Raw genomic sequence first — 20,208 nt, forward strand, 5'->3', positions numbered from 1 at the left:
AAGATATAGACTGTGTTGCATGCTGGAAAACTTACTGATTTAATATAAAGATCAGCACACTCTTTTCCCAGAAACCAGAAGTCTTATTAATCAGAAATGTTCAAACAAGAGTTCTCCTCTCTATCAGAGGTCAATCAAAATGTTTTTCTCTGTGTAAAATAAGAACAGGTTTTTCTATAATGCTTGATAGTTTTTCCCATGAAGTTTAACAAGGATGAACGAGGCACTTCAATGATGGAAACCTATGAATTGCACTTGTTCTTTCAGAATACATCATATGAAAAATTAAGAAGTTAGGTAACACTTTTGACCATATTATTTCTGTGCGGTTCAAAATTTGGAAAGATCCAAGTCACAACGTTGAGCTAGAGCTACCAAGAGGATTTAGTCCGTCGCCGTCTTTTCCACAACTGCCTTCTCCAAGCTTGCCATGTATGTGATATAGATGGTCCAGAGAAATGAGAATGAATTGCTGACCAAGGGCTGGAAGGAAAACAAGATGGTTATATCAGCCAAGGAGGTGCTCAAAGATTAAGAGATTAAATGACAATACAGGTTTCCGTGTTACCTGAAGACGGACAGGGACAAATTTAAATGTAATGAAGTCGCATATAGGCCAGTACATAATTCCACTTAATAGAGTAGGAATCAAATCTCTTTTTAACCTGGCAGAGATTTCAGCACCAGTTTCACCTATGGTTGACAAAAATAGGAAATATTATTCAAACAGAAAATATTGCCTTTAACCAATTACAACATACAAAGTGCATATCCACTATCTACTAATGTTGTAATAAAGGGCCAAAATAGGGAACACAACACAGAGGAATGAGAAGACGAGAAGAAGAAAGACAATCACACAAAGTACCAAATGGCATCCCAATTTTGCAAATAGTCACTCTGTCCATGGGCAAGGATAAAGAAGAACTTCACTATGATACATAGTGGACCATTATTCGCCTCTCCGAGAAACCCCAAATACAAGATGCAAACAGGAAAAAAAAAAGACCCATTTGCATCATCTGAGGTTTGTCGAATGCAAGACATCATAACAACAGATTTCATTCAGGTGTATATGGACCAAACATATCAACAGAGAAGACAGAGGCCAACCAACATGCATAGTTGATGGAAGCACAGGCAATCAAATACAAGCAAGCTTGTCAGTATCCTAGATGGTCCTAGGCAGTGACCTCTCTGTAAAATAATGAACAGCCTTCTATAAGATAATGATCATAAATTTTATTAATCAATTTATACAACTTCATAAAAGAATATTAAGATGTCAAACAATGTTGACATCTAAACATTGCAGATGCACACATTTTGTTTAACATATACACTCGTAACAATGTTACTTTTCCATGAATGATATTAACTCCAAACAATGTAACGTGATATACCATTACATATTAAAAGAATGATGGCTTTGGTGCCTAGGTGATAGTCTAGATTAAATCCAGGTGCTTAATTAGTTCATGGAGCATAAGGCACTCTAAATAGTTCGGTGAGTACAGAATGGAGGACACCAAGCTACCTAGTTATGAATGGTTAGTGGCCACCAATCACATACATATTTGCTCAAATGGTTGCCTGGTTTGAGATTCCAAGAAGAACCAAGCACCAGGGTGGGGTTGTTATTGAATCAGATTGGAGCAGTCCTTATCAAAACTGATTCTTGACTGATCCAATCAAAACAAAGGATTGGCCAAGCAGAACTAGAACTTGATCATTCTTGAATCTAACTATCCTATCTTTTCCAATGGCTCATGTCAGAAGGCAGAGTGAGAGGAGAGGAAGCAAGAAGGAAAGAGACATCTTAATCTATGGTGCATAAGAGGTAAGAGAAGATGAGATGTCTTAGTGCTGGCTGTACTCCATCAAGTTGATGATAAACTTGGTTTTGAAAATCAAAATGTCGACAAGACCAAAGCCAAGAGAAAAAAATCGTACAGAATCACAAAAAAGAAAATTGAACTTAGAATTAATTGATTCTCAACTTATGTTGCTAGGAAATAAGAACAAATGCCTTGCCATGATGAACACTAGAAATTAATTGTTAAATGTACCCAACTCAAAAGTAATAGTCACAAAACTGCTCACGATTTGCATCATATCAACAGAAAAGTAAATTCAATTCAAGATAGTTTTGACACATAATTGAGGGTGAGCCTTCATATAATGGCAATATTGCTCTTTTGCAGCCTAAGTGAAGGATTTGAGCCGCAAAATTATATTCATGCACTAGGTTACCCTTCCGCTTTTGCCTTGAGACATTGTTGTCGAGAACATTCAATGAAAATAATAATCATGATCTCAGGTTTCTCTGACTTTATAAACCAAAACAGTAATCACCATTAAAACAAAAGTTCTATAACTAAACAAAATAAAGAAACTCATGTGGCTTGTCAAAAAAAAAATATTTTTAATGCATTAAACATGATTATCTGCTTCTTAACTCCATAACAAAACTCAAGGCATCCATATGATGTCTGGATAATATCGATTTACATTAATCTATCAATGATCGAATAGAGAACATGATAATAAATTAGAATAAAGAATCTTACATGGCATGCAACACAATGCAGTTATTAATGCAAGCCAAAAAAAGGTTCCTACCTTGTAATCCGGCATTCATTGAGAAAAAAACACCAGTTATTATAGGCCCATATGTAACTTGCCCAAGAACCATCTTTTTAAAAGTCGTAAAAACATCTCGTTTTGGTAGAATTCTGGAAACAAAATTGAACCAGAAATGCAAAGAGGGTCCTGAAACAAGCAACCCATAACCCGCCATTCGCAGAGTTCTTATGAAATCAAGACCCCCGGAGGATGCAAGTGTAATAATCTGTTAAGAATGAAGAAAACTAAGGATCATTAATGTTATATCAATAAATGATGACTTCAAAACAATGAAGCTTACAGTTCTTTAGAAGATGCTGTACAAAAAGAACTTGAAAATATCTAAAAATATATAAAATTTTATGATTGTTAATTAAAAGGAATTAAGGTTCTAATGATGGACATTATGTTAATGTTTATGCTTAGAGTGACACTAGTAAGAGCCTTTTCATAATCGTTTTGCTAAATCATTCAAACCTTTAAATAAAATGCAAGGCATCATTTAGAACAAACCACATGATACTTTAGACTTGACTCATCTAAGTCATTTTGTAGTTGATTCTTCTGATGTACTTTGAGGATGCCAAGTGACTAAAGAAAAACAAGGGGTGCAATGAGTCTTCATATAATCAACAATGCATTTGATAACTCAAAAGAACAGACTCCATATGAACCAATTCACACAAACAATTGATATGCAAATTACTAACAAGATAAAAATGTCACATACTCGGTAATTCACGGAATCCCTAGAAACAAGAACAAAGTAGTCTTTAAATCCACCACCCTCGCGAGGCCAAAATAAACATCAAACAAAATCCAATATACCGTTCCTTTCCCTATAATTACAATTTAGCTAAATGAACCAAAGACCTTGAATTTTGGCACACCCCGCTAGTTTGGGAGACGATCAAACTTCCCAAGCGACAAACTTAACGCAGACGAATGTAACAAGAAAGGATTTTTAAGAAGAGGTATAAGGAGAGAAAAGTACATGTTCAGACCTGGGAGGAGATGTCCGCGGCGGTGAAGACAACCCCCGCGGTGAGGCTCTTGGTGAGGATAGGGCGGGCTTCGATCATGCCGATATACCAACTTATGAACCCATTCCGGATCCAAGAAAATGATGCCGCGCCAGTTGCAGTTGACAAGGAAAGGGAGTATAGGGAAGGCGAGGCGTGTGAGAACCCGGATGAGGACTCCTTGAACTTGGAGAAGAGGATGTGGGAGCGGACGTAGGCTCTGGACCGCGTTGATGAAAGCTTGGAGAGCTCGACGCAGACGCGGGGAGATCTAAGGTGGCCGAGGAGGAGGCCGTGGGCTCCTCGGCCGCCACTTCTTAGGAAGACTCCGTTCATAACTGCGAGTTGGGGGCGGCCGCTGTGTTCGGTCCCGTTTGAAAGTAGGGAACGGGAAGCAGGCGAGTGATAAATATACGCCATCGTAGGGTATTCCACGCGCCCTGTGGGTTTCTTTCGACAACACTTGACGATGGAAAGGGTGTGTTGAAAAGAAGACGGCGTGACTTCTTATATTTAGGATACAGAGGACTTCTGTTCCCAGCACCGACTTAAAATAAGAATTAAGTTAACACGTGTCAACAACTGTATCTGTTCGTGGATACGAAGATAGCACGTGTCAAGCTCTCGCATTCTTCTTACCTCGTGATGGGGGGTCCCCTATCTGGGCTCATGATGGTCACTGCCAATCGTGGGGCAGGTGAGCCACGCGGGTGGGTGACTACGGAACTCGGGAGGTGAAGCATTTCTACTCCCAAAAATAACGTTGCCGCAACTCACTGAACTGCGTCAGACGCAATACAGAACGACAGAGTAGTTTATTGGTTCAATGATGGGGCCCACAAAACCTCGGTCTTACATGAATCCGGTGGACTAAGTATGTGGTAGAAATATAGAGTATCGAATCCGCATTATGCTTGTTAGGGATGCAAACAGACGCCGATTTGGGTTGCCACCAATTTTTCGTATTAAGTTTCTAAAATTTCTATATTATCGGTAGGTTTGATATATTATTACATTTATTATTATTTACATTCTTATATATACTTATTAAAACTGAATTAACGTTGTTTACTACATTTATGAATATAAAATATCTGCTTTTGCATTGTTTCGTATCTAATTATTATATAACAAACATCTGGTCATTTCAATTTGAGATTTGTTACTATAATCTAAATCAAAATAAAATATACACTTGGTTTTCGAATTTTTAAACTAAATCAAACCAATCAATTTAAAAACTCAAGTTGAACCTAAATAAAATTGGCCATTATACCTTAACTTTAAATATTGGGCTTTTAACAAATAGGACTCATCTAATTGATTTTTATCTTAAAATATATATTTTTCATAAATTTGATAAAAATATCCTTCATCTTTCATCATCACTATCCCCTTCTCATCATAGTGGTATAATTCGTAACCTTTCTTATTACGATAGGAGCAAGCGGATATAATGAAGGTGCTTACTCGTGCATGTTAGAATCGAAAATAACACTAAGAGGGGGAGGGTTAATTAGTGCTATCGAAAAACTTTTGACGATTCAAAAAATTTCGTTCGATGAAAATCGATATGGAGTGAGCTTGACTTAAAGTAAGTATAAAGTGGAGTGGGCAATAAAACTAGTAAGCAATAAATGTAAATAGCAAAGGAAAAGAGTATACCAGATTTATAGTGGTTCGATCGTCATGACCTACGTCTACTCTTGATTCCTCCTCCGTCGAGGCCATCGGTTTCCATTATCGATCTTTTTTCAATGGGCGAAGATCAACTACTCTTCTATAATTCTTTCTCTTTTTCATAAGCTTAGAAGAAAACCTTTACGAGTCACTCATCCCTCCCTTAAATAAAAATCTAAACTTAGAATAAAAGGAGGAGAACTCTTAAAGAATTACAATAGCATTTTTTTACTTAGATCACAAAGTTTGCATTCAAGTTCTCTAATTAAGTAGGGATTTAAGTAGGGATGAGTGAGATATTTATAAACTTAAAATGGATTCAAAATTGGAGCAAAAACGATGAGGAGGAATAGCATCTGTCATATTTTGATATATGAATACCTAGATAAGATATGTCATGGCGTCTCAGCATGCCCTGAACTCCACATTCCACATGATTCATTCAATATAGGGACAAAAGCCTTCCGGTCTAATTTTATATAACAACGTAACAAAATTTTTATATTAAGAGGTTCTAATTAATTATTTAAAAAATAATATAATAATCATAAATCTTGTTTGGTACGAGGAGAATTATTTCATGAATTAAAGAGAACTAATGGCTCGTATACTTGGCATCCCCATCAATCACATCATCATCATCATTTTATTCTTCTTCTATAATTTTAATACTCATCAAAACAAGATCCCAATTTTTGTAATCCGATCCGGATTCAAACGTAACCGACCCAGATCCGATCGTTACTTGATATTTTTATAGGGCAGCGAATTAGTCGGATTCCACAATATAAGCAGCAGAAGATGAACCCGGAAGCCTTCTATTTACGCGAGATGAAGCCCCAAAAGACCAAACCGGATTCTAAATCCCAACCCGATTGAAGTTTCTTTCAGTTATATTTAGGCCGAGCGGCGACTGCTTCGTTTCGCCCTCCAACGAAGCGTCGAGGCCTCGACTCGCTGATTCGCGGGCGCTCGCCCTCGACGGCCGAAACATTTCCTCGCCATGGATCCCTCCATCATGAAGCTCCTCGAGGAGGACGAGGTACGCCTTCTCCTCCTCCTCCTCCTCCTCCTCCTCGTCTTCCTCTTCCTCTTCTTTGGTTCTTGGAATCACCTGCTGAGCTTCGCAATTTGTCATCGGAATGTATGAGTCTTTCTCTGCCCTAGGAAGAAGGAAGATAGGGTAATATATGATCTATTGTGTGCAGGATGAGAGCATGCACTCCGGCGCCGACGTGGAGGCCTTGTCGGCCGAGCTGAATCGCGACATCGGCGGTGAACCCGCCGCGATCGTCCAGCCCCCGGAGTCCGATGCAGGTGAAGCCGTTGTGTTCATCTCCGTGACATTGTTTTTTATGCCTTCTTGGCCTGCATGAGTACGTTCTTGATGCGGTAGTGATGCTATACGTATGTTCGGGTTCGATTTCTTGTCCATTTTGCTGTTAGAATCTGCATCCTATTCGGAGACATATGTTGTGGAACATTTCTTAGTCGATAGGGATAGGGGCTGTCATAACTCCTTGATTGTATTGCCTTACTGATTTTTCTTCATTGTCACTTGGATTCTTCTGACAGCCTATTATAGGATTTGGAGAAGATAATGAGGCGCCACTTGGATAAGATGCCAATTAAGGAAGGCCTTTTCCCATGTGGCAAAAGTGGTAGTGAACACGATGGTTGAGGATGGAATGGTGCTGATATTTGCCACAATCTGTATGTTTGGATATAATTTGTAGTCACAAGCTATAGATGAAATGGTAGCAGTGGTAGCCATTCTTTTCTCTGTAACATAATTAGGATTTAAATAAAATAGAAGATTTTCAAATCATAGTCATGTTCCTAGTGTTTTTAAGGATAAGATATGATGTTGAAAAGAGTTGGTTGATTGGATCTTTTGGTACTATGTGCATATAGCTATGAAAAAAAGCACATCATGGAATGGTCTATGGAGGATAATATTAGTAAATAACGACAAACAATTATATGGCAATGATTTCCTGAAGCATTATTCTTGCATGAGTTCTAATGACTGAGATTTGGTCCAAAAACAGCTCCCAATGTCGATGAAAAATTTACCAGTCCGACCAAGAACTCTGGAGCATATCTTGGAAAGAGCAAGGATGAGTAAAAGTTTCACAAGGTTAATAAGTGTATTAGGCATCAAGGTACAGAGGATTGTGATGTTTCATTGTGTAGTGAACTCTCCTTGCCGTCTGGTTGTCAGGATCATGGGTGGACTGCTCATATGGACCAGTATCTTTAGCTTTATATCCAGTAAATATGTTCTGTGGTTCAACCTAGTAGTACTTATGTTGGAGGAGCTAAGGAAAAGTAAATGCAGAGAATATCACCAAATTACACAAGGTCCTTAATGCTTACACATGTTACTTATATTAAGACCAAGGTTTTTACACACCAACTATTATTTACCAGTCCGACCAAGAACACTGGACCATATAGCCTGCAATTGGGCGGTATTCATTACAGTGATACCAAGCAGTACAGGTCAGTATGCTGATACCTAATGGTTTGACAAGGTGTTGAAATTGATATACTGGAACAAGATTTTATCTTGTTTGTGACTGCCCTTATATCTGTCCCTTCTTTGTAACCCGAACACATCTGCCTTTTTGCCTTTTCCTTTTCACTCCAAAGCATGTTCTTTTCCTTGTTAGCATGGTCAGTGTTGTTTTTCTCTCCTATTTTCAGCTCCACTTTTATTGTTCTATTTTGTTACACCTCATCTCTTCTTTTCCCATATGTTCCTCTCTATGTCAAAAATTGTAATGGATGAGCATTCTGTAAGGGTTACATCCTGTTATTTCATGTGAATTAACCTGTGGTCATGGTTGCCATTTTGTGGGGTTATACAAATAAGAAGAATGGGAGGGAGAAATAACCAACCATGCAGTCTCTCTCTGGATTCCTTTGATATTGTTGGATATTATCTGTTGGACTTTGTGATGTGTAGCAGGAGATGTTGAAGACATTGAGAATGACAATGGGTCTAACCTGTGCTATCTATAAGTTCAGCAAAGGGCAATTGTGTACATTTTATAGTGTTCACCCATTAATAACATTTTATACTGTTCACCCATTAATAACACACAAAATTGTTTGGCTAGCAGTTCTGAACCAATCTGTAGTGAAATATCCCTGAATCTGTTTTTTCTGTCTGAGTTGAGTACAACAGAGTCACATTTAGGTTAAGTCCTATGGAGTGTAGGTTTATATTTGTCCTGTTCTTTTCTGTTTTTTGTTCATTACTCTTTTAGGTCAAGTTTTTTATTTTATTTTGTCCACTTTATTTCTCCATGGAATAATATTCCAATTTGGTTCCTAGTTCCTACATGAATTGATAAGTCGAAAATCTCAGTTTTATGCAACATGTTTTGAATGCCCATAATGATGATGGAATTACCTTTTTTACTGGATAGTGAATTGCATATATATTTTCCTGATGGAGTTTTTTCTAGAAGTTTATCATTTTGACCTAGTCATGAGTTCATTAGTACTATCTAAGCAATGGAGCAATTCGGCATCAGGACAAGTAATTGGGCAGTGGCAAACTTCCGGTGAGATAGAAAATGGCAGGGAAATCCAACAAAAGGAACACAGACAACATTTAGGATCGTCAGAACAGCATTCAACTGGAGGAGGGTTGATTCAGCCACCATATGTTGCCAAACCTCAAGATGAACAAGTTAGTAACCGACCAGAACATGACAGACTGCCTTTTTCAGCAAGAAGCCTCTCAGAAACAGTCAGAAACTAATTCGCTTCAATTTGTTGATAAGGAACAGGTAAAGAAACTTGAGCAAAGCAATATCCTGGAATCAAACACAGCTGAGGGACCAAAGCAGGAGGTCACTCAGCAGTCTGAAAACTTGCACCAGCAGAACATAGCGCAGCAGTCAAATAAACAGATACCTACTACCAACCTAGCAAGCATATCTTCTAATCATTCTGAGGGTCATCAGCAGCATGTAGTGCAGCAGTCAAATACTCAACAAATACCCCCTTCTAACCAAGCAAACTTGGTGATGAGGAAAACTAAAGCTGCTTCTTCTATACCATTTCAGATGCTGATTCCAATTTTACAGCCTCACCTTGACAAAGATAGATCCATGCAGCTTCAGGCTATCTTTACTAAACTTAGGGTAGGTCGTTTCCACATTTATGCCATTGGCTTTTATTTTCTACTGAATTCACTGAAGCAAGGAATTTCATGAAGCTGCACCTTGAAAACTTTCTGGAAATGCAGTACAGATAGAAGTTGGGACACATATACAACAGGAAAGGGAGTGATATGCCATCCATGTCATGTAAATGACCAATTGAATCATGCAACTTTTTTTTTTTTGGGGTCAAATGTTTGGTCTTTTTACTTTTTTTGATAATATACCCTCTTCTCCTCTTCCCAAATTAAGAAACACCTCGTCCAGAGGCCATACATGCAACATCTGGTTATCATAAAGATAGAGTATGACTAAGCCTTTTTTCAATTTGAAGTACAACTAATGCATCAGATTTTAACAAATTCAAAATTTGTCACTAATACCACATCTGATTTTGTTTTACTTTTCTGAAAAAAAAATAAAATTAACTTTTGCTGAAGTGAATGATAACATTATGGTAAATCCAGAAGAAAAATAATGAAACAATCTTCTATTAATTAAATTATTTTGGAAGTCAAACTTAAAAAATGCACTGTTATTTTCTAGAATAATGAAGTCAGCAAAGAAGACTTTCTGAGAGCCACAAGGAACATTGTTGGGGACCAGATGCTTCGGCAAGCAGCTCAAAAGATCCAGATGCAGGCAAGTATTTGAAACATATTTCTAAAAGTTCTCTAGTATCTTAATACTATTGAAGGATATAATTTTGTCTAGAATTAAATTAGTCTGTACGGATGCTTCGCTTTTTGTTGAACGTATCAACAGGTTCAGGTTCAAGCAGCTCAAAATTCTCAGACAAATACAAATTCATTTTCATTGCAGGCTCCTGCTTCCTCTCAGCAAATTTCTTCTAGTGGTGCTCAACAGATCACTGGGCCACAATCATTTCCAGCATCCCATTCCATGCCACAATCTCAGAATCTGAAAGCCAATGGATCACCTCCCCGTCAACCGTATGTACCTTCTACAACATTTCAAGTGCATCCTGGCACAAGTTTTACAAGTCCCCGGAACAATACTAAGAAGTCTCAAGAAGTTGAGACAGGGTCAGATGGCAAGGGACCCCATTCTGTGCAAAATTTTACTAACAACACGAATATGGCCAATCCAGAAAGAGACGTTTCAATGGTTTCATTACAGTCAGTTAACAAGCAGCAACAGGCCACACATATTCCGCAATCATCTTTCTCGATATCTGGAAGCACAAGTGGTTATCATACCCAAGCATATCCAAGGCCATCTGTGAGTTCCTCAACTTCTCCCAGACCATCTAATGTAGATTCACATACAAGACAAGTTTCCCGTACTCAGGGAGTTGTTTCAACACAAATAAGGCCAACCCAATCCACGAACATAATGAATGTGCCTAAATATGATCAAAATGCTGCTAATGAAAGCAAAAGACAACAAGCTGGTCCATCGACAAGCCATTTTGCCTCCCAGCACAACCCACTTGCACGACAATTGGACGCAAACAAAGAGCAAAATGATAGTGGTTTCAAGTCAATGGCTTATGTGAAGCAAGAGGTTGTTGATCAATCATCTGAACCTCCAAACAAGTCTCACATTGTACCTTCAGGAGTCACTTCACTTCGTACAGCTCATGTTAACCAAAAAAATTCTGCACTTGGATCCTCAAGTATGATGGGAACAACTCAGGTTTCAGGTCCTGTGCCTATCCAGACGGACCAAAGTGTGCAGGTTAGCAATTGCAATTTCAATTAGTTTGACTAGCATGAAGATCTGTATGAACTTTGAAATCTTACTGCTGGCTATTTTCTTGAGACAACAAAGAAGATGATTAGTAGATAAGAAAGAAAATTTGAAGAGTAGTTTTAGCTCTTCATTTGGAAGAAAAAGTTGATGCTTATTGGAGGTAGTAACAGTTGGATTTCATTCTTACCTAACAAGTTCCATTTTTGTGCCATAAAATAGTAGGATATTCCAAGTATCCTTTTAAACTGGACTAATCCAGAGGTACACTTAATCTGTTCAAGTGGCTGCATAAAAACAGCCAGTGTCACTGGAGATGTTCTGGAGGAGTAAGGTTTTGAGACTTGCCTTTCTAAAGGCTCACAAGTCTCACCAAGGAGTTTCACTATGGCGTACAGTTCATTCATCTTTTCAAAAGGGTCATGCACCTGAAAGCACTTTCAAAATGTGTCACAGTTATAACTAACCTTTTTTCATTAATGAATCTTTCATTTATTTGAGGTAGGAGAAGAAATTAGACACACATGAAATGAATGAGAAGTTGGGTTGTTTGAAAAAGGGAAAGAAACTGGAGCACTCCTGATCTAGAAAGTACATGCCACATGGTAGGGTCAAGATGCCATGTAACACATGCTGGGGACAGTAGTTCACATGAGAACATATGTAGTTTACCAGAACATACTACAAAGTCATGATCTCACTACCAAAATCAGAAATTATGATCGACTAATAAGCAACAGTGGACATAAGAATTGCTGGGTAATGCCTATTTAAGAACCCATTGAAAAGTTAAAATAACAAGTGGTATGTAAAGATTGGTGTAGTATTATCATTTATAGTGTTGAAGAGGGGAAGCAGCATGTGTAGCTACATAACCTAGAAAAGCATGTGTTTGTTGCATATTCAATATATGTTAAGCCATAGGATAGGTGGTATTATAGATTAGTATATATTATCACGTATAGTATTGAAGATGAGAAGCAGCATGTGTAGCTGCATGACCTAGAAATGCAATCGCATATTTTGCTTATTTGGTTTATCTATAATGTGTTTGTTGCATGTTTGATTTGTTTACTAGGTGGTCTTACTTGTCCGTGTATGCGCTTAAGGATCATTGTTTCATGGCATTAGGTGTGACAGTACTTTTATTGCATGATACAATTTTGTGTCGTGTTGGTTGACATGTTCTTGTGTCAATCGACGGGGGTAAAAAATTGGTCTAACCACATGTTGGCTCCTTTGACATAAGTAGGTACAGTATGTGTGGATGCCTTTTTGGCATGGTACATTTTGAGCTGTATTGGCAAAATTCAGTTGGCATGGTAATTCTTATATTCCCCCATATCAACTGTCTTTTGGAACACCATGGCTGCATAGTAAGATCCCTTAATTAAGAGAAAAAAGAAACCAGATGATTCAATTTTCACATGATTAGATTTACAATCAATGCTTTTTTCCTCTTTCTTTATTTCCTTCCTTCACTTTTGTTACTTATCTTTGTTTCTAGTTCCTTTTTTTCATTTTGCATTTGAGATGATGAGCTAAAGTTAGTATTTAGATTATTTAAATTTTGTGAATGCAAACGAACATTTTGATTGTGCTAGCTAATATGTTCTCTGAATTCATGATTGCATAGTTCAGATTACATTAACCTGCTTAAAGTATTGTGGAAAGCTACATGTTGAATGGCACACTTAAGCCATTGCTAAAGGAGTCTCTTTTTTTTCAATTAGTCTGTGGAATATGTCCTACCGTAAGAACATTAGCATAAGACTTTCCTTACAAACTGCCTCTTATAACATGTGTCTACTCTAAATTTAAATGTAAACTTCAAATGTGAAGTACATTAATGTAAGGTTATGATGACCATTTGACATCTTTGTTTCATAAAAGTGTTCTTTTTCTTTCTTCTTGACTACTGGGATTATGTGAAGCTGGATGCACTCTCAGGTGTCATCTGCAACTCTTCCACTTTCTGGGGCAACCATGAAAACTCCCTCAAAGAAACCAACTGTTGGGCAGAAGAAGCCTTTGGAAGCATTAGGCTCGTCTCCTCCCATGTCCAGGTTAACCTTATATTTAATATTCCTTTAATGTGGTTCATGTAGCCTTGTTCAATCTTGCTAGACGTATAAATAGAACTAAACTTCCAAAAATCTTTCTTTTTTTCCATCAGCAAAAGGCAGAAGACATCTGGTACTTCTATTGATCAAAGCATTGAACAACTAAATGATGTTACGGCTGTTAGTGGAGTTGATCTAAGGGTATAAAATTTTTGTATGTTACTTTTGTTATGTATATATAACTTTTAGCTTTTGATTAGTTAAGAAAAAGGTGATGGATTATTAGACTCAATGCTTGACTGTATTTTACTCTTTAATAGGAAGAGGAAGAGCAACTATTATCTGGCCTGAAGGAGGAGAACCAAACTTCAGAAGCAACCCGAAGGGTTGTACAAGAAGAAGAAGAGAGGTTGCTTTTGCAGCAGGCCTCCCTTCGGAAAAAGCTCTCAGATATCAGTTACTTCCTCTTTTATGTGATGCTGTTGTTTTCATGTAAGATGAAAATTATAATCAAAATGGTTTTGATTAGTGGTGCTTGTTGCAGTGTTCAAATGTAGTTTGAAGAATATAGGTGGTGATGTGGAGCGTTGCTTGTCAATGGTGAGGAATTTCTTATGCTTCATTTTGGAAGTGATGTATTACTTGATCTGACTTGCTGTTCCTCAGTGTGTGGAGGAGCGTTTGAAGGGGTTGATATGTTATCTCATAAGACTGTCAAAACAGGTTAGTGCTATTTAAAGATTACCAACATGTCTGCGTTAGTTACCAGTTTTTATCATTTTCACCTCCTGAGGTTTTCTTTTTGCCCCTTTTTTAGAGGGTTGATCTTGAAAAATCTAGGCACCGGTTTGTAATCACTTCAGATGTACGGCATCAAATTTTGTTAATGAACCAAAAAGCCAAGGAAGAGTGGGACAAAAAGCAGGCTGAAGAGTGTGACAAGCTTCGAAAAGTAAATGAAGTGAGTAGTCAGAGTCTTGTTTCTTTTTCATTTTTTGCTACTGTACTACTGATGTTCTTCGTGAGTATGCATTGTTAAGTTTATCTGTTGCATTGTGTGATATTTTGCTATTTCATTTGAATTTTCAAAGAACATAAATCTTGCTACTAACTATATTTCTGGTATAATTTGCCTGCTAATCATTTACTTTATCATGATTATAGTGCTTAATTTCAATTAACTTTGTCCAATGCATGGGGATAGGTTAACGGTGCAATACGCAGTTGTAATTTCTACAATAAGTTAGTCTAGCCCTCGCGCATGAAAGTGTATATTAGGCTACTACTGATATGGTGATGACACGACATAGACTAACATGACCTTTCCAGTGATTGCTCTAGGTCAGTTATGGATGATTGCCTATGCACACATGCTAGTGCTTGCTACTTGAGTGGTAAACCTCAATATCCTTGGGCACATATATATGTGTGTGTGTGTGTATGTATATATGCATGTGTGTATATATATATATATATATACACACATATTTTTATGCCAGAATACATTTATTTATATGCTGCTTAGTTTTAAAATAATGATTATATGCATATACCTGTATTTTTTGAGTCTCTTGCTTTTGCAATCTCTATAATATTGAAATTATCACATTGTGTATAAAATGATGAAGTGACTTTTTCTAAAAGCTTGCAAGTTGGGTTATTGACAAGGCACCGAGGCTATGTTTTACACTATTAGATAGGTCCATCACCTCAAGTTCCTACACTGTTTGGCAATTATTTTGTCATTCTACAAACTTCTTAGTTCTTACATCATAATTAGTTACTGCTGCAAGTACACATTTGGAGATGGAAACATCTGATCTTTGGCATGAATTATTTTGGGAAGCCAGAAGTCAAGGACTTACCCAGTTTACCCTAAGCAAACACTTGTTTGTTAAACTAAAGCACTTCCTGAACCAAGTCATTGTTTCACTGTCGATATGTTTTTTTTTTGTCCTTTTGTCGTTGCTCTTCTACTTCGGACACGTCATTTAAGCAATTTCAGGCCAAAAATGTCTATGGTAATCTATAACTGCAATTATCTGTAATTGCAGATGGATGGAAGTGCAGGGGTTGATGCAGAGAAGGACAAAGAAGAAGGCCGTTCAAAGACCCTTAAGGTAGAATTGATCTTTAACATATTTTTTTCTGTTTTCTATTACCAATCAATTATTGGTCTGTAAGCAGGCTAACAAGGAAGAGGATGATAAAATGAGAGCAACTGCTGCAAATGTTGCAGCCCGAGCTGCTGTCGGTGGAGATGATATGCTGTCAAAATGGCAACTCATGGCTGAGCAGGCTCGGCAGAAACGTGATGGAGTTGATGGGGCCTCTGGTTCCCAACAAGGTAAAAGTGCAAGCAGCAAATCATTATTGAGCTCAGGAAGAGGTTCAAAAGAAAAGCAAGAATTTGAAAAGAAAGGTTCCTCTGCCTTTTGTACATCTGGTAAGTATGTTGTATATCATGCAATGTTTAGTATATGCTCTTTGACGCTAATACTACAAATCTAGGGATGCCAGTGAATTAGATCTCATCTGATCAGAATCAAATAGACTGAGTTTACGGTGATGATCCCAATGGTCGTATAATCCAATTTGATTTATAATTCAATTTGATATGGATTGGTTTAAACTGAAGGTTTTAGTCCAATCCAGGAATCAGTTGATATCCCTACATGTTATATATATGATGTATATTTAATTTTGAGGTTTTCAAATCGTTTTTTAGATCACATCTAATGGTGGATTTTTAACTTAATATCTCTTGCAAAGAATATGCAACGATCATGATTTAATCCAGCTGTCCACCCCCACTCCACCTATGGTTGTCGATGGATTGGATTCGACCTAGTTCAATGAGGGATCCGATATGGTTGGAATCAATTGTTGATCGACTTTATGATCAAACAGAGATCCTCATACTCAGATTAGGTCCAAGCCGACCTAATCCAACCCATCTCATTCATTTATGGTGTCAGAGATCTGATGTTTGACCTATATTCATATACAGCATGAAAAGAGTTACCATGAATTATACTTCAATCTGATTCTGCAGGGAGCATGAGAAGATTCGGCAGGAACAGTGCCCAGGCATCTCATCCAAAAGTGGCACGCAAGATTTCTGTTAAAGATGTGATTGCAGCCCTTGAGACGGAGCCTCAGATGTCAAAATCATCTTTGATCTACCGCCTGTACGAGAGACTGTCCGGTGATTCTCCAGTAGAATAGTTTGAAGGGCGAGCGTCATCCATGACCTCCAAGTTGCTCCCTTCTCTGTAAGCTCAGGCTGTTCCAATGGCCTCCAAATTATAGGCTTGGGCTGATCGAACTTTCCAAAGCAGTTGAACCACTCAAAACGACGAGGATAAGTTTCTGCAACTAATAGCACCTGAGGCTTCTATCCGTGCAGGATGTGGGGGAGGATTCATGGGATTCACATGCGTTTCCCAGTGTCTCATCGTCATCAATCTGATAATAAATTCTTTTATTTTATAGTGAGTCGTTCAATTATGTTTTGCAATGATATCAGTGGTTTGGAGATTGATCGACAAACAATTATCACCCTGTGATTCAATGAACACTTTCTGTGTGTGCTCAGATGCACCAGGAGACTTATCCACTAAAAGCAGTTCGAAAGTGTATATCTTGTCTCCTCAAATAATTGAACCCAATGCATGATATGCTCCATGACTCAAAGATTCTTTTGTCCTTCGATTGAAGACTCTGCTACAGTCCAACTACAACTAAATCAAGCATGGCTTTCATCAAGACCCAGAATATATATGCCCATGTCCGTATCGATCAGACCACACACACAAAGAAACCTAGACAAGATAAGCACAAAAGAACATGCCCCCGCCCCCTCGTTCAGAAGAATGTTCCGTTTGCTTTGCCAGGTTCGATTGGATCAGTCCCATTCATTCGTCACCCAGTGTGAACCCGAGCTTGTCAGAATTGACCTCATCCATCCGTCCCACATGCACAATGAATGTATCAACTTGTATTGCGTCCAAGCACTACCTTCCAAGGCCTGTCCTTCCACATGAGATTCTTTTACGCTTCTTTGTCTTCGAGTCCGATGCACCTTTCCCTTTGCAAAGTTGAGAGGAGGGGATGCATTGCACTTTTCCTCATCTGTTTCATAGCTTATGATATCCTGTAATCACTGCATCTTGTGTTCTAAACTCTGCTAACTCTTTAAAGTCTCTGTCATCTCTCATTTAACTGTAACATCGTACAAAGATTCTTATAATTGACTTCTTCTTCCTACCTATTTCCAATCGGAATAAGGAGATAAACCTAAGGAACTTAATGCAGAATGGAAAGACTAATGTATTGGCAGAAATCATCAAGCAGCGGGGAAAAGACGTAGAGACGAACCTTATATATATATATATATATATATATATATATATATATATATATATATATGGTAAACGAAAAACCACAGTTCTTGCTGAGAGCTTAAGCTATGTACTTAGGCACACCCAAATTCCCCCCTTTCCATTCCCACCATCATCAATACATCTACGACAAAAGAGCAAGAAAGTTATACAAAGTTCAGCACATTCACCCATAAGAGGACCTCGAGAAGAAGGAACCAATGCAAAGAAGATTCCATGGAGCTAATGATGGACAGGTCAAAAGGCGGCTACTCTCCACCCCGATTTATATGACCGCCGCCGCCACCACCACCACCTGAAATCTTGTTGCCTTTGCAGTGGAAACCTCCTCCAACCATTCATATATCCTACTCCTGCACCACGGTCACACGCCCTTTCAAACTCATCTCTTCCTCCTCCTCCTTTTACTTCCTTCTAATTGTTAACTTCGACATGGCGATCGGCTCCACCGCATCCGACGAGCACTTGCAGATGAACCCACGCCCGCCGGGCCGCGGCGGCGTTTTCTGTTGGTTCTGTGCTGCTCTACCGCAAACTGCATGACTCTTAGCACAACGAGACTTCGTCGTACCGCTCGGTGCCTTCTTTGCACTCTCGGCCTCCGCATTGCTCTTCCTGCCGCTGCTTGATCTCCGTGACCTTATGTCGCATAGTTTCATCTCGGGAGCCTTGGCGACGCCCAACCGTAAGATCTCCCACCCAGGTGGGGCAGAACTCGCGCTCTTCCGGCCCGCACTCGTCTTCGTGACGATGCGAACCTGCGGCGTCGGACTTGGGTGGGCGTAGAAATTGTTGGCGACTGATGCACGGGGAAGTTCACGAGTGCTGCTTGAGCGACTGCTCGACGAATGGCTCCTGCTGATACAACTGCTGCTGCTGCTGCTGCTGTTGCTCCGACTCCCACCGCTGAAGCCCAAGTCCAGAATGATAGATGAGTACTGGTCCAGCGAGTCCGACCTCGACCCGCTCCGGCTCGCCCCCCGGCTGCCGGTGGCAAAGAAGCCACTGCCGGGGCTGATTGAGGGCTGTAGTGGAAGAATCTGTCCCTGGAAGAACACCTCGTCCGCGGCGCACATGTCGGTCTCCACCGAACTCGAAAGAAGGCCACCTGCCACCGATATCTTGAACTCGAAGTCATCGGCGGCCTCGCCAGACTTGCACTCCTCATCCATGGTTTCATCGATGACCTCTGGGAGATCAGATAGCGACAAGGACTCTTCTTCCTCTTCAAAGGCCTCCCATTTCTCCTGTTGAGCCATTTCCAGGACTTCTCCTACCTTCTCTTTGGTGGAAAGGGAGGTTGGAAGATATGAAGGGAGACAAACGGAGGGATGAGGCATATAAAACCATGGATGGAAGGAAAGCAGAGCAGGCTCACTATATTCTAATTCCCCGAGACATTCCTGCTGTGTTGGGCCCTTGCATGCCTCCTTTCAAGGCGGCCGTAAGAATCTTCGTTTGCCCCCTCATGGATGCAATGTGGCATGCTGGATCTTCTAATGCTTGTTTATGTGTCTGGATTTGGGACAGGAAGGTGGTAATCATATATGATAAAGAAGAGTTGGTTAGGTTGGCCTAGGGAGAAAAATCCATGGGAAGATAGAGTGAAGGTGAACGTTGATGCTTGGAGAAGTGACAAGTTAATATTGATTTGTTGTCAGGTTGGATGACCTTTATCTCCTTTCCAATCTCTCTCCTTCATTTCCTTTATGCAGGTCATGGGACAGGTGGGCCTGTAGCTCTTTGGGAGCTTGCAAAGTATGGAGAGGCCATGCTGCTTTTGATGTTTCTGAACCTCATCTCAAAGAGAGAGAAATGTTGGTAATGAAACTATCCAAATTCATGACTGGATGCACTGAAAGCTGTAGTAGTATTGACAGTATGAGATATGGGTGGAAAGCTTCTTGTGCACCGCAACAAATTGGATGTAGGGGATCATGGGAGGGAAACAAAGTAGGTCATCCTGTGACAGCAGGAAGGGAACAAGAGGGGTCCTTTCGTGGGGTCCAATGTTGGCTCCTGACCTAACCAAAAAGGAGAGCCATGCACGGTGGCTTGTGGCTTTAGGGTTTCCTTGAGGTGTCATGGTGCGTGTGATGCTGGAACTTTGGGGCGTAGCCAGTGAAAGGATTCAGAGGTGGAAGATGAAACAGAGGTGTGCTGTCATTGAAGTATTTTAGCAGTAAAGCAAGCAGGCTACTTGACAGATAAAGAGTTGATACACACACACATATTATATATATATATAGAGAGAGAGAGAGTACAGGAAAATGTTAATCTGAATCACATTCAGCTGTAACTTTTAATTTATTTAATTGGAAACTCACATATTTCATAAGGATTTTAACATGTGTTATTTTGAAATGTTATGTAAATTCTGATATATCCAAAATATACTTAATAAAAAATAGAATATATGAATTTTTTTATGATATTTTTAGAGCAAATTTTTCAAAAGAAAAACTCTACGTTTTTATTTATTCCAATAGAATGTCCTTTTTTATTTTTGCTTGATCGTACCCTT

General features: G+C 39.1%; 3 protein-coding genes across 4 annotated transcripts; 1 reads left to right on the forward strand and 2 right to left on the reverse strand.

Moving 5' to 3' along the window:
• Nucleotides 1-62: 62 nt before the first annotated feature.
• LOC135609986 (protein SYM1-like) lies at nucleotides 63-4,099 on the reverse strand. Its single transcript, XM_065103861.1, has 4 exons — nucleotides 3,630-4,099; nucleotides 2,623-2,851; nucleotides 569-693; nucleotides 63-483 (listed from the first exon to the last, which is right to left on the reverse strand). Exons 1-4 carry the CDS (start codon nucleotides 4,065-4,067, stop codon nucleotides 385-387), a joined length of 891 nt encoding a protein of 296 aa, XP_064959933.1. The 5' UTR covers nucleotides 4,068-4,099; the 3' UTR covers nucleotides 63-384.
• A 2,036-nt stretch (nucleotides 4,100-6,135) lies between these two features.
• Nucleotides 6,136-16,923, forward strand: LOC103981414 (transcription initiation factor TFIID subunit 4b). 2 transcript variants are annotated; one of them, XM_065103868.1, is made up of 15 exons: nucleotides 6,136-6,369; nucleotides 6,536-6,644; nucleotides 8,873-9,030; nucleotides 9,125-9,487; nucleotides 10,052-10,147; nucleotides 10,328-11,206; nucleotides 13,169-13,284; nucleotides 13,395-13,482; nucleotides 13,602-13,737; nucleotides 13,826-13,881; nucleotides 13,948-14,004; nucleotides 14,099-14,242; nucleotides 15,336-15,401; nucleotides 15,469-15,727; nucleotides 16,337-16,923. In XM_065103868.1, the coding sequence occupies exons 1-15, from the start codon at nucleotides 6,331-6,333 to the stop codon at nucleotides 16,507-16,509; spliced, it is 2,739 nt and encodes a 912-aa protein (XP_064959940.1). In that variant the 5' UTR covers nucleotides 6,136-6,330; the 3' UTR covers nucleotides 16,510-16,923. The 2 variants fall into 2 exon arrangements, with proteins under 2 accessions (XP_064959940.1, XP_064959941.1); XM_065103869.1 differs by having other exon boundaries at nucleotides 6,137-6,369; nucleotides 9,131-9,487; nucleotides 16,337-16,919.
• Nucleotides 16,924-17,765: 842 nt separating this feature from the next.
• Nucleotides 17,766-19,325, reverse strand: LOC135609016 (probable membrane-associated kinase regulator 1). The gene has a single exon (XM_065102106.1). The coding sequence runs from the start codon at nucleotides 19,022-19,024 to the stop codon at nucleotides 18,089-18,091; it is 936 nt and encodes a 311-aa protein (XP_064958178.1). The 5' UTR covers nucleotides 19,025-19,325; the 3' UTR covers nucleotides 17,766-18,088.
• Nucleotides 19,326-20,208: the final 883 nt, after the last annotated feature.

The sequence above is a fragment of the Musa acuminata genome, chromosome BXJ2-4 (genome assembly GCF_036884655.1).
Source record: "Musa acuminata AAA Group cultivar baxijiao chromosome BXJ2-4, Cavendish_Baxijiao_AAA, whole genome shotgun sequence".
Classification (NCBI taxonomy): Eukaryota; Viridiplantae; Streptophyta; class Magnoliopsida; order Zingiberales; family Musaceae; genus Musa; species Musa acuminata.